A 12698-nucleotide genomic window follows, 5' to 3' on the forward strand; every position below is an offset into this window, starting at 1 on the left:
AGTCCAAATGACAACTTCCTGATAACAGTTTTATTTTGATTATCAGTAATAATATTTAGAAACCTGGTGTCCTCTTCTCTCTCCCTCCTTCCCTCCAGGGATTATGGCGAAACAACCTCCATCCCCTACCACTCCAGTATTTTTTACCCGGATCAGTGATCGGGATCTGACTGAGATCGAGCTACATTCTGTGGAGTCCATCAACGACCTGCACCGCACCCACCCAGAGCACAACCACAAAGGTACCAGATGTTTCCAGGCTGTGTTGTGTATAGTGATTGCATCCAAAACCACCATTGAAATGTGACTCTCATTACTCTCCAGTCACTAGAATCTCCATTGTCTCTATGGTCTCTATAGGCAGCAGACGACCTCCCCTTCCTCCTGCTCCCTCCACCAATGGGAACCTCCATCTCCGGGACAGACCAGTTGTCTATCAGACAGGGCATCCAATGAGAAGCCGATGGCAGAGCACGCTCCGAGACCTGTTGATGCCCACCTCGTTTCGATACACCATGGGGTGTGCAGTGACATCACTGATGCTGTTGACGCTACTTCTTATCTTCTATTTCTTAGGTAACAATATTCACTTACTCTTTCTCAATCTTGATCTGAAATCCAACCAGGCCTCAACATTTTGCCCATCCCTTTCTGTGACGGTGTTTCTGCGTTCCCCCTCCAGTGCAGCAGGGCAGCACTCTCCGGTCCCTAACGGAAGCAGTGAGGGAGAGACAGGCTGTGGCCCTAGAGGTCTCCCAGCTCATCCAGGAGCTGCAGGCGCTGCGCCACAACCTCACAGCCATCACGGGAGGATCCTGAGGAGCAGAGGTCAGGGAGAGGAACACCCTTCACCCCTGGACCCTGAAAGCCCCGTCCTAGTGGCCCCTGGACACTAATGTAACACCAACTGTTAACTACCTGCCCCAACATCTCCACTCAAGTCAAATCCCTGCCCTGCACATGGTATTGGAACTTGGGCCCATCCAGAAACAACCCCTACTGCCATATGCACAACATTGCCCGGGAGTTGGAACCCACAGAGAATGTTTCCATATACTGTACTGTATATTTATGAGTTGTTTGATTTGCAAGACAAATAGGGGAAAGAAAGACATTCATTCAGTAAGATTGCAGGGTATTGAACACTTTATAGCATCTTTAGTGACATCACAGCTTAAAGGACCACACTCTTCAACTGACAATTCATGTATTTGAACAACTGCATGAGGACAGAAATGATTCAGGTTCGAGACGTCCATGTGATCTGTGACTTAAACATACTGTACATACAGGTTACAGCTGTAACTTTTAGAAGCGGTCCTCTTTTACATGTACGCATGAGACAGGCAATGTATGATGAAATGTCACACACATTTTGTTACTGACAAAACACAGTGCAAATTTGTTCTGACTATGACAACTTAAACATGTCACAAGTGGAACTGAATTGTATAGAATGAATACGCTGAGAAAGTGCCTTAGCAACTGCCACAGTTTTCACTTTGATACACTTGGTGGAATTGCAATGATGCTACTGTATGCTGCGCATCAACCAAATAAACAAAAGAGGTGATATTATATATTGGTGATAGAGACTATATATTTTCCTGACACTAAGTGTTAGTGATTGAAGCTATCCTTTCCTGACACTTCTCACCCGCCCAGCCCTGATAGCACTGGCACAGGAAGTTAGTGCGGAGGTGGCTGAGGTCATGAGAGGGGTCAGGGAGGAAGTTGGAGAAGGAGTCAGAGAGTGGGATCATGTGGTCAGAGTAGGGGTCCCTTCTGGCACAGCGACCGTTGCCATGGCATCGCTCCTCGCTGCAACGCTGCACCCCACTCTTCAGGGTGCTGATGTACACTCCCAGTTCAGAATGAATGTAGTCCCTCAGTATCTCACACTGACGCTGCCGAGAGAGGAAGGGAAAGAGATATTCATATACAAATACAGAACAAAAACAAACAATCTAACAGAAACTGAACTGCATGCACACTCAAGGTTGTAGAGGTACAGTGCATTCGGAAAGTATTCAGGCCCCTTGACTTTTTCCACCTTTTGTTACATTACAGCCTTATTCTAAAATGTAATTAAATAAATATCCTCAGCAATCTACACACAATACCCCATAATGACAAGTGAAAACAGGTTTTAGACATTTTTGAAAATGTATAAAAAATTAAAAACAGAAATACGTTCTTCACATAAGTATTCAGACCCTTTGCAATGAGACACGAAATTTAGCTCAGGTGCATCCTGTTTCCATTGATCATCCTTGAGCTGTTTCTACAACTTGAATGGAGTCCACCTGTGGTAAATTCAATTGATTGAACATGATTTGGAAAGGCACACACCTGTCTATATAAGGTCCCACAGTTGACAGTGCATTTCAACCTTATAAGCCATGAGGTCGAAGGAATTGTCCGTAGAGCCCTGAGACAGGATCGTGTCGAGGCACAGATCTGGGGAAGGGTGCCAAAAAATTTCTGCAACATTGAAGGTCCCCAAGAACACATCATCACAAGGCCTTCATCATTTGTAAGAATGGAAGAAGTTTGGAACCACCAAGACTCTTCCTAGAGCTGGCCGCCCGGCCAAACTGAGCAACCAGGGGACAAGGGCTTGGTCAGGGAAGTGACCAAGAACCTGATGGTCAATCTGACAGAGCTCTATAGTTCCTCTGTGGAGATGGGAGAACATTCCAAAAGGACAACCATCACTGCAGCACTCCACCAATCAGGCCTTTGTGGTAGAGTGGCCAGACGGAAGCCACTCCTCAGTAAAAGGCACATGACAAAAGGACTCTTAGACCATGAGAAACAAGATTGTCTGGACTGATGAAATCAAGACTGAACTCTGGCCTGAATGCCAAGCGTCACGTCTGGAGTAAACCTGGCACTATCCCTACAGTGAAGCATGGTGGTGGCAGCATCATGCCGTGAGGATGTTTTTCAGCGGCAGGGTCTGGGAGACTAGTCAGGATCTAGGCAAAGATAAATGGAGCAAAGTACAGACAGATCCTTGATGAAAACCTGCTCCAGAGCACTCAGGACCTCAGACTGAGGAGAAGGTTCCTCTTCCAACAGGACAATGACCCCTATGCCCACAGACAAGACAACGCAAGAGTGGCTTCGGGACAAGTCTCGAGTGGCTTCGGGACAAGTCTCTAAATGTCCTTGAGTGGCCCAGCCAGAGCCCGGACTTGTACCCGATCGAACATCTCTGGAGAGACTTGAAAATAGCTGTGCAGCAACGCTCCCCATCCTACCTGACAGCGCTTTAGAGGATCTGCAGAGAAGAATGTCAGAAACTCCCCAAATACAGGTGTACCAAGCTAGTAGCGTCATACCCAAGAAGACTCAATGCTATAATTGCTGCCGGAGGTGCTTCAACAAAGTACTGAGCAAGGGTCTGAATACTTATATAAATGTGATTTTTCAGTAATGTTTCTTTAATAATTAGCAAAAATGTCTAAAAACCTATTTTTGCTTTGTCATTATGGGGTATTTTGTGTAGATTGATGGGGGGGGGGGGGGGGGCGCTTTAATCAATTTTAGAATAAGGCTTTAACATAACAAAATGTGGAGAAAGTCAAGTGGTTTGAATAATTTCCGAAGACACTGTATGTATATTATAGTGGATGTATATGCACAAACTGTGAGGTCTCCAGGATCTGACCTTTGACTTAGCGAACGCCTGCTCCCCCCACAGCACCACTCCTGCCATCCCCAGTGCTGCACTCTCTCCCAGTGTGTGCTCCAGATCCGTCTGAAAACACACACACACAAACACACAGGTATCAACCACATACAAAAATACATACACTTGAGGTGAGATGATTGAGTCTAATGGTTAAAGACCTGGAGAATAAACCCTGGTCCTCACAGCTGCCCATGTGCCTTAATGTTGATGATGTGGTTGTTACTGACAAGAAGCACATAGCTGAGCTCTTTAATCACCACTTCATTAAGTCAGGATTCCTATTTGACTCAGCCATGCCTCCTTGCCCGTCCAACATTTCCTTATCTCCCACCCATTTTAATGCGACGAGCCCCTATGCTCCTCCCTCTTTGTCCCCTGCCCCGCTATAAAGTTTCTCCCCGCAGGCGGTCTCTGAGTCCGAGCTGCTGAAGGAGCTCCTTAAACTTGACCCCAACAAATACATCTGGTTCAGATGGTTTAGACACTTACTTCTTTAAGGTTGCTGACCCTTTCATCGCCAAGCCTATCTCTGACCTTTTTAACTCTCCTCTCTGAGGAGGTTCCCATTGCTTAGAAGGCAGCCATGGTGCGTCCTTAATTTAAAGGGGAGATCAAGCTGATGCTCTGTTATAGGCCAATTTCTATTTTCCCCTGTTTATCAAAAGTGTTGGAAAATCTTGTCAATAATCAACTGACTGACTTTCTTGATGTCTATACTCTCTGTATGCAATCTGGTTTCCACTCAGGTTATGGATGTGTCACTGCAACCTTAAAGGTCCTTAATGATGTCACCATTGCCCTTGATTCTAAGCAATATTGTGCTGCTGTTTTTATTGACTTAGCCAAAGCTTTTGATATGGTAGACCATTCCATTCTTGTGGGCCGGCTAAGGAGTATTGGTGTCTCTGAAGGGTATTTGGCCTGATTTGCTAACTACCTCTCTCAAAGAGTGCAGTGTATAAAGTCAGAACATCTGCTATCTCAGCAACTGCCTGTCACCAAGGGAGTACAGCAAGGCCTGATCCTCTTCCAATTTATATCAACATCATAGCTCAGGCAGTTGGAAGATCTCTCACCCATTTATATGCAGATGATACAGTCTTATATTCAGCTGGTCCCTAACCGGACTTTGTGTTAAATGCTCTACAACAAAGCTTTCTTAGTGTCCAACAAGCTTTCTCTGCCCTTAACCTTGACTGGAACAAGCTGCAACAAACACTGAAACTGGACAGTTTTATATCAATCTCTTCATTCAAAGACTCAATCATGGACACTCTTACTGACAGTTGTGGCTGCTTCGCGTTATGTATTGTTGTCTCTACCTCCTTGCCCTTGGTGCTGTTTTGTGCTGTTGTCTGTGCCCAATAATGTTAGTACCATGTTTTGTGCTGCTACCATGTTGGGTTGCTACCATGTTGTTGTCATGTTGTGTTGCTACATGTTGTGTTTTCATGTGTTGTTTCCATGCTATGTTGTTGTCTTAGCTCTCTTTATGTGGTGTTGTGGTGTCTCTCTTGTCATGATGTGTGTTTTGTCCTATATTTTTATTTTATTATTTATTTTAATCCCAGACCCCGTCCCCGCAGGTCTTTTGCCTTCTGGTAGGCCGTCATTGTAAATAAGAATTTGTGCTTAACTGACTTGCCCAGTTAATTAAAGGTAAAATAAATAAATAGAAATAATGCAGGAATAGAATATCTTTCCATTGCTTGCTAGCATCTCCTGTCAGGTGTGCTCATATGTCACTGTCTGCAAGGTCAATGGGAGACTAGTTTGATTACTTGTATGCCACAAAGTGATATCAGCACAAATAATAGTAAATTCTGCCAAATATCATATCAAAGAGTTTATAATATTCATAACATAAGTGCATCACTGTTAGTGTATGTTTTGAATGACTGATTATAACTCTGTAATAACACAGTCATGGGATAGGAAACATTTTCCAACTTTACTGTTATACTTTACCTTGTTGAGGAAGTGGAGGGTGTGGGCGAATGCCACTCTGGCATAGGGCAGTACAGGAGTTGCATGGGTGCTAGTGGGGTACTGATTCGCCACCCTCAGGGCCTCCAGAAGCCTATGTCTGACCAGGAGGGTAGCATCAGAGGACCCTGCCAGACGTTTGGGTAGGTAGATACTAGGGTAGAGGGCAGTGGACTGGCGCCACAGCCAGGCTAGCTGGTCATTCTTCTGCCTGGTCTTGGAGTGGCATTGACCCGTGTAGCTCTGGCCTTTCTGCTTCCTGTGGTAGTTGAAGCATTCGGGGAAGCTGTAGAAGCCCCAGAGTCCCCTCGGTCGCAGACACACTCCTAACTGCAGCGTCTCAGACATGAAGTCCCTGGCACCCTTCTCAAACTCCTTACGGGCCAGGGAGTTCACTTCCTGTTTGGTTAGCTCTGGATGCTCCCCTCTCACTAGTTTTTTAGACAGCCGGCGGTACTCCAGCTTAATGCCGAAGTCTCTCACCCACAAGGGGCGCCACTCCTCCCAGTCGATGACGGCCAGGCCGCTGAATCCTGTCCTGAGCAGGGCTGAGATCTGGGTCTGGGCCAGGGCCAGGTGGGCCTCCAGGTCTCCCCTCTGGGGAACCCCTCCATTAACCTGCAGACCCTCCTGGGTGATGTAAGGGTAGAGCCCTAGCTGATTGTGGTAGAAGATGCTCATGTTCTGGCCCTGGAAGCGCTGGTGGTGGTTCTCCACGATGTCGAAGGCCCCCAGGTCCAGGTGGATGCCATAGTGTTCCTGGCAGCTCGCTGTGGGCATGTTCCAGACCATGGTGAAGGGCCTGCCCTGGACCACTGGCCCTGCAGCAGCCACAGACCTTCCAGACTCAGCACCCACTACCCCCCACTGGTGAGTGACAGGGATGGTGGAGAGGAGGAGGATGGTGAGAGGGAAGCTATGTAGCAGCATGGCTGTTCACTGGTTAATGTGTTGTCGTGCCTAAAAAGAACACACAGACAGACACATATCTGTTCAAACTAAATTCATTTTGGCTGATGTTAATATTTCAAGAGGATCTTAAGGACTTACAAATTATTAACATATTGTACAAATTGGAATATTTTTCTGCAGGATGTAGCATATCACAGGAAATGGATGACATGTACTCAACTGTGCACAATTTTCAGGGAACCCTTTTAGCTCGCGAGCACTACTTTCCAAACTACTGGCTGAAATTATACACAACCTCGGTTGCATCCCTTTCAAGACAAGACCATTGGAGATTGTCTGCACAGATGCTTGGATGAAAAGGTATTTCAACATGTGCGATCTTAAACGGTGACCCATAGAAAACACATAACAACACACTTTAGTACGCTGTCTTTTATTTCAACATCGAAATGATTGAAACATTAGGTCCAAAATATAGACCCAGTGATAAATATTCAGTTTGATCAGGTCAATTTAACCATTCATTAAATAAATGTTTTATTTTAGGACAAGAAAAAACAACTTACTTAAGGCACATGAGATCAAACATTTGGTATTCTTTGTTCAAGTGTTATCTCAGTCTACAGCACTAAGTATCTCTGTCAAGAACTCAAGGAGAGCCAGCCAGACCCCAAAAATATCCTTCCTTCTCAGTCTGTCAACCTCTTGTCAGAACCCTACAGGCTGTGGTACTAAATAGGCCAAAGGCAGCATCCTTTTCCTCAATGTCCTGAGCATGTGTGTGTGTGTGAGGCTGAGTGACATGGGTGACATGGTCTGTGGTCAGCCAGGCCCTCACACTCAGATGTCCTTGTGCATCCAGAAGATAGGAACTCCTTTAGCATCTCTGTAGGGCGTCTCCTCAAGAGTCTGAAACACCAGTCGGGCCGGACACTGAGGAGGAGGAGGAGGAGGAGGAGGAGGAGGAGGAGGAGGAGGAATAGAGGGAGGAGGTGGAAGACCAGATGGAGGAGAGGGAGGTGGATGACAAGATAGAGCAGAGGGAGGGAGGAGAAGAGGTGGAGGAGTAGGAAGACTAGAAGGATGAGTGGGTGGTGGAGGAGGAGGCAGAGGTGATGGAGCAGGCCCTATAAAGGAAGGAGGGATCTGGGGTGGTGATGGTGGTGGTGGGCCTCCCTGTACCTCACCCTGGGTGTCGTCTGTCCCTGGGAGCTTGGAGAACCTCTCCAGCACCTCCATGGGCATGAAGGAGGCCATGACACCAGCATTCTGTACCGGCATGGACAGAACATAGCCCAGGTGGGCATAGAAGTGCTGCTTGTCGTGGGTGGTCAGACACAGCCTCCGGAACCCTCGGGCCTTAGCGTAGCACTCCGTCTCCTGCATCAGTGTACGACCGTAGCCCTTCCCCCTCTGGGCCTTGGACACCACCACCGACTCCACAAAGAGGCTCCCAGGGCGGGACACCACGCGGGACAGCCGGACATGCCCCAGGAGGGTCTCCCCATCCCCACCGTCCCTGTTCCCAGAGCCCTGCAGCAGCACCAGGGCTACGGGGAACTCCTGGCAGGATTTCTGGAGGGCGTGGACCCGGGCACCATGGCTCCGCTGCCACTCGCTGTTCACCAAGTCGGCGCAAGGCTCCAGCAGGTCCGGACGCTGATGCAGGGGGATTGCCCACACCCCCCCACTGTCATACCTGTGACCCCCCAGACAACACGGGACAGCCAGGGTCAGAACACACAGAGGGAGGGGATTCCATCTTCATGCACATGCCCCTGGTCACATCATCAGAACTACTAAATTCCCCAGTGTGTCACAAAGTATAGTTATGACACAGCAGTTATTAGATAGGCACCAAATTTGACAACAAACAGTAAATAGGCATCACAGACAAAGATTATAGAAGCAACCACAGTGTAATTCAGGCAGTCTTGCAATGATCTTGGTTTTTACTGACAATCCATGGGCTCATCGGTGGTTGAAATAAGACCCACACCAGCCAGGATAACAGTAGAGACTTTTAATCTCGGTCTCTTCCTCCCCTCCCTCCCCTGTGACCTTCTCTGCTGGCCCCTTGTCCAGGACACCGAGGGTGAAATGATACCTTGTTTCACTGCACCTACTGTACAGCTAAAGTAGGATGCATGCCCAAGTGCATTGATGAGACTCAGTTAACATGCAGCCCCTGGACAGGAGAGAAGCTGTTAACATTTCAACAGTACATTTTTCAAAAGGTACTACAGTACATCAAGCATCATCATTTCCATTTCTCAGATGCTATACAAAGCAGGCCTCCAGTTTAGTACAGTGTTCCAGATAGGCCTGGCCACACTCTGTGTGACAGAGTGTGGCCAGAGCTGACAGGCTTAAGATGATCAAGAGATGTGCTGAGTGTCTATAACACCAGTTTCCACACTATCTCTCTCAGGCATGAATGGGGAAGTTATTACTCCACAGCGTTTCTTGATAATATCAGCTTCAAGGAAGAGACACACTGAACCCACTCATTCTTGCGATACATGTAATGTACATCCATGTTCTCCACAGAAAATGTACCGTTTCAAAAACAAGGTTGTGCACCATTACTATTCTTATTTACCACTGAGGAAAACATGTTTCTTCTCCTCCCCCTGGTGATTGGAAGAAATAAGCTGACTGGACTAGTTGAGAATATCTGACACAACAAGACCTGAGGTTGCCAGCTTGTCAACTTTTGACAAAAAACGTGTGTCGTGTTGTATGGTCAAAACCAATGCAGATACACAAATAAAAGTCAGAAAAATTGGTTTTGTTGTTATATATTCAGTCAGTTTGTAATACTTCTTTTGGAACAATACATCAACTTAAATATATACAATAATTGTCATTATAGAAAGCTCATAATGTAGCCTACTTATGAGCCTATGTATTTATTATTTTCCCACAAATATTTGTCTTAATATTAACATTTGAAATATATATTTTCACAGACCAAAGTATCAGCTATCATCACACCATGTAAAGGAACAACCTCCTAATTCTTCAATTTCTTCATCAAACGCAACTAACTGGATGTATGTCAGACACCTTAAAATAAACATATTTGCACCAAAATGTATATCCTATCTTAATCTATCAGGGAGATGGAGTTGACAGTTTATGGTTGAGACCATGGTGATTTCAATATTGTTTGTTTAAATCTATCAAAAGTAAAGAACTTCCCAGACCATGAGCAGTCTTGTTGCACTAGTTGTAATGAAGACAAGAAGAAGGGATCCCTATGGAGTAGTTATCCCTGCTCATTCCTCATTCATTTAGGATTTCACACACATTTGACGGAGTTGACCAAATCTCTGGACACGTTTTTTTAGCAACTACAGTTTTGAGAGAAATATTCAAAGAGGGCTATTGCAAGACACTGCATAATAACATTTTTCAGTTGATATTAATCATTGCCTGTTTTTGTAACATTTTCAACCTTTTTTGGTGGCATTTCCGAGCATAGAGCCGACATGGAAATGTTGCATTATTTAAACTCAAATAATGCAACAAGATTTTTTTTTTTTTACTATGAAATAAAGTTTCCCTGCTGGACAAGGTTTGTCCCGACTTTCAAGAATCCCCGATCTACATCTTAATATCATTGTCAGAATTTTCTTCAAGAGTTTTATCATTTATGACAGCAGTATCCTTAACAACTTTGCAAATGACTCTCAGACAAACTCATGAATTGATCTAAATCTATGACCTGGTATGTTATCATAGTCTGGGGCTCCTCGCACAACACTGGGTAGCAGTGAACAAGAGCCACCATTCCTTAAATGCAGAAAATATTTGCTGAGCATTATTTTGTATAATAAAGACAACAGAGGCAAAGAGAAAACTCATGCTGCTGCACTGTAAAATGTTCTATTTGCTTACACATAGAAAAGCCTCCTAAAACCAGTAGAGAAACACACATGATAAGAGTACAATACTAGGCCTATACCAAGCAAAATACAAAAGAAACAAAATGCCCTTGCAATTGCAGGCATCTTACCTCGTTCTACTGCAGAGTGGACTAGTGACTGGCAGGCAGAGAGGAGAGAGAATGCCAATAGTCTAATAACATGACACTGAACATGCTAATAGACGTCAACAACCAGGAAATAACCTACATGACAGTTGTGACAGCAGCTCAACCACAAACTCATTATCTAATTTAGTGTTAAATAACACACTTCCGATGTGACAAACATGGCAAGGGCTGTTTATTCCAGTAAATTACATTGTAAGTGTGTTAATGTTAGCTTATACATACATCATTTAGTTACAAATGAGATGTACTGCATATGCAAGCATTGGTCGTAGGCAAAGCATTTTCCAAATAACATGTGGAATTTAGTGGGGAGATGTAATTATGATTTGTAGAATATATGGTATTTTACAATACAGCCACGGCTGCAGCTATCTAAAACGTACAGTATGTGGATACAAATTGATTAAGTATAGTGCCCCTACATTACTGAATAACAGCATTATGAAGGGGAGCTTGTCATTGATCTTCTGTATGACACATGAGTTGTAAAATAGTATTTTCTTAGGAACACTGTTCTTATCTCAAGATATCACTCACTGGTTCCTCTTATGTAAAGGATCTCACCACCACCAGAGCCGTATAAGACACTCGGGCTCCCGAGTGGCACAGCGGTCTAAGGCACTGCATCTCAGTGTAAGAGGCGTCACTACAGTCCCTGGTTCAAATTCAGGCTGTATCACAACTGGCCGTGATTGGGAGTCCCATTGGGCGGCGCACAATTGGCCCAGCATCGCCCGGGTTTGGCGGGGTAGGCCGACATTGTAAACAAGAATTTGTTCTTAACTGACTTGCCTAGTAAAATAAAGGTTCAAATAAATAATAATAATTTCAAAAACATTTGTTTATATAACCACCAGGTCAAGTGATTTTAAAGCCCCTCTTTCTCAATTGGTTCAAATATTTTGTGTTTTTTAAACAGGCAATCTGCAATTGCTACATCCATTTTTGGACTTTAAATGAATGATATAAACCCATTGATTCCTGAAGAATATAACTAATGAATGCCTCATGAGCTTAGTTTAACTTTCAAACCCAAATATAAGCTTGTTTTTCTCCATTGTTTGTAAACAATGTATTTGTAAATGGTTAAAACCATTTTTAATAAAACGGATGGTCAGTCCTTGCATCCATAGCTCTGTCTATTCATTTGAAAGTCTTGACATTGCTCCACTCCCCATACCTTTACCAAAATAGTGGCGGGGTCACGACTTTGTTAATGTTTGAACTGCAAATTTCCCCGTTAAGCTGCAGGTATGGAATTATTGTCTTTACAACTAGGTGTTGGTTAAATAAAAAATACAACATAATACTGAGTGAAATAATAAGAAACACTGTCAAACATCTCAGCTAGTGAAAAATGACAGGATAGGCTTTTCACTTCCACTGCCAAATAAGGGCAGGTCCAAAAATAAGTGACACCACATCAGAATGCGCCCTAACCATTTTGTCGTAAATGCATTGCGTTCACAGTACAGAATGCAACAAATAATCTCTGTGAACGACATCATAGGCAACATAAATCGTGCTGGCTCGGGAAGTGCATTGAGTAATTCAAATGACGCCTCGACTTCGAGTACTTCCAGAAACCATTATTTAAATATCATATTCCAAATATCCAAGACCTAATAGCCTAAATTTGTATTTGGTTAAAGTGGAAAGCAATTGTGACAAATGTATGCTGTTAAAGCCTAAACCACAGCTAATACCTACATGTTCACGGTTTCACGCTTCTTCCACCGAAAGTTGGCTCGAATCTGAGACACGCGCTGTTTCTGGATCGGTTTTGGTTTCCTTAACCAAACTAATCAGGGTAATGGTTCAGTAGCCTCACTGGTCTGCGATCGGGATTTACCGCACTTGGTCAGGAAATATACTTGGTTCTTTGGCTGTGATCACTGGATCCACGTGGACAATAAACGTAATGCGTCCACCCAGCGTATGGGAGGTATCATAGCATCTTTTAGAAAACGATGGGGATAGATCAATGTTTAACTTAATGGATATGTCAGTGGTATTGAAGACCAACTCGTGTCTCCTTAT

General features: G+C 44.5%; 2 protein-coding genes across 3 annotated transcripts; both read right to left on the bottom strand.

Moving 5' to 3' along the window:
- Positions 1-1128: 1128 nt before the first annotated feature.
- On the bottom strand, positions 1129-12523 carry hyal3 (hyaluronidase 3). 2 transcript variants are annotated; one of them, XM_029621813.2, is made up of 4 exons: positions 12369-12523; positions 5669-6646; positions 3677-3766; positions 1129-1907 (listed from the first exon to the last, which is right to left on the bottom strand). In XM_029621813.2, exons 2-4 carry the CDS (start codon positions 6614-6616, stop codon positions 1614-1616), a joined length of 1332 nt encoding a protein of 443 aa, XP_029477673.1. In that variant the 5' UTR covers positions 6617-6646; positions 12369-12523; the 3' UTR covers positions 1129-1613. The 2 variants fall into 2 exon arrangements, with proteins under 2 accessions (XP_029477673.1, XP_029477672.1); XM_029621812.2 differs by lacking the exon at positions 12369-12523 and adding an exon at positions 10620-12308.
- LOC115102176 (N-alpha-acetyltransferase 80) lies at positions 7016-11418 on the bottom strand. The gene is made up of 2 exons (XM_029621816.2): positions 11339-11418; positions 7016-8360 (listed from the first exon to the last, which is right to left on the bottom strand). Exons 1-2 carry the CDS (start codon positions 11416-11418, stop codon positions 7439-7441), a joined length of 1002 nt encoding a protein of 333 aa, XP_029477676.2. The 3' UTR covers positions 7016-7438.
- Positions 12524-12698: the final 175 nt, after the last annotated feature.

This window comes from Oncorhynchus nerka, linkage group LG20, assembly GCF_034236695.1.
Source record: "Oncorhynchus nerka isolate Pitt River linkage group LG20, Oner_Uvic_2.0, whole genome shotgun sequence".
Lineage (NCBI taxonomy): Eukaryota > Metazoa > Chordata > Actinopteri > Salmoniformes > Salmonidae > Oncorhynchus > Oncorhynchus nerka.

Bases quoted from the DNA above. Each gene is read 5' to 3' on its own strand.
- hyal3 (XM_029621813.2), bottom strand. From the start codon at position 6,616: ATGCTGCTACATAGCTTCCCTCTCACCATCCTCCTCCTCTCCACCATC. The intron at 3,767-5,668 runs GTAAAGTATAAC...GTGTGTTTTCAG, and splicing joins CCCTCCACTTCCTCAACAAG to ACGGATCTGGAGCACACACT. The intron at 1,908-3,676 runs GTCAGATCCTGG...CTCTCTCGGCAG, and splicing joins AGGCGTTCGCTAAGTCAAAG to CGTCAGTGTGAGATACTGAG.
- LOC115102176 (XM_029621816.2), bottom strand. From the start codon at position 11,418: ATGTCGGCCTACCCCGCCAAACCCGGGCGATGCTGGGCCAATTGTGCG. The intron at 8,361-11,338 runs GTGATACAGCCT...ATGTGCATGAAG, and splicing joins ACTCCCAATCACGGCCAGTT to ATGGAATCCCCTCCCTCTGT.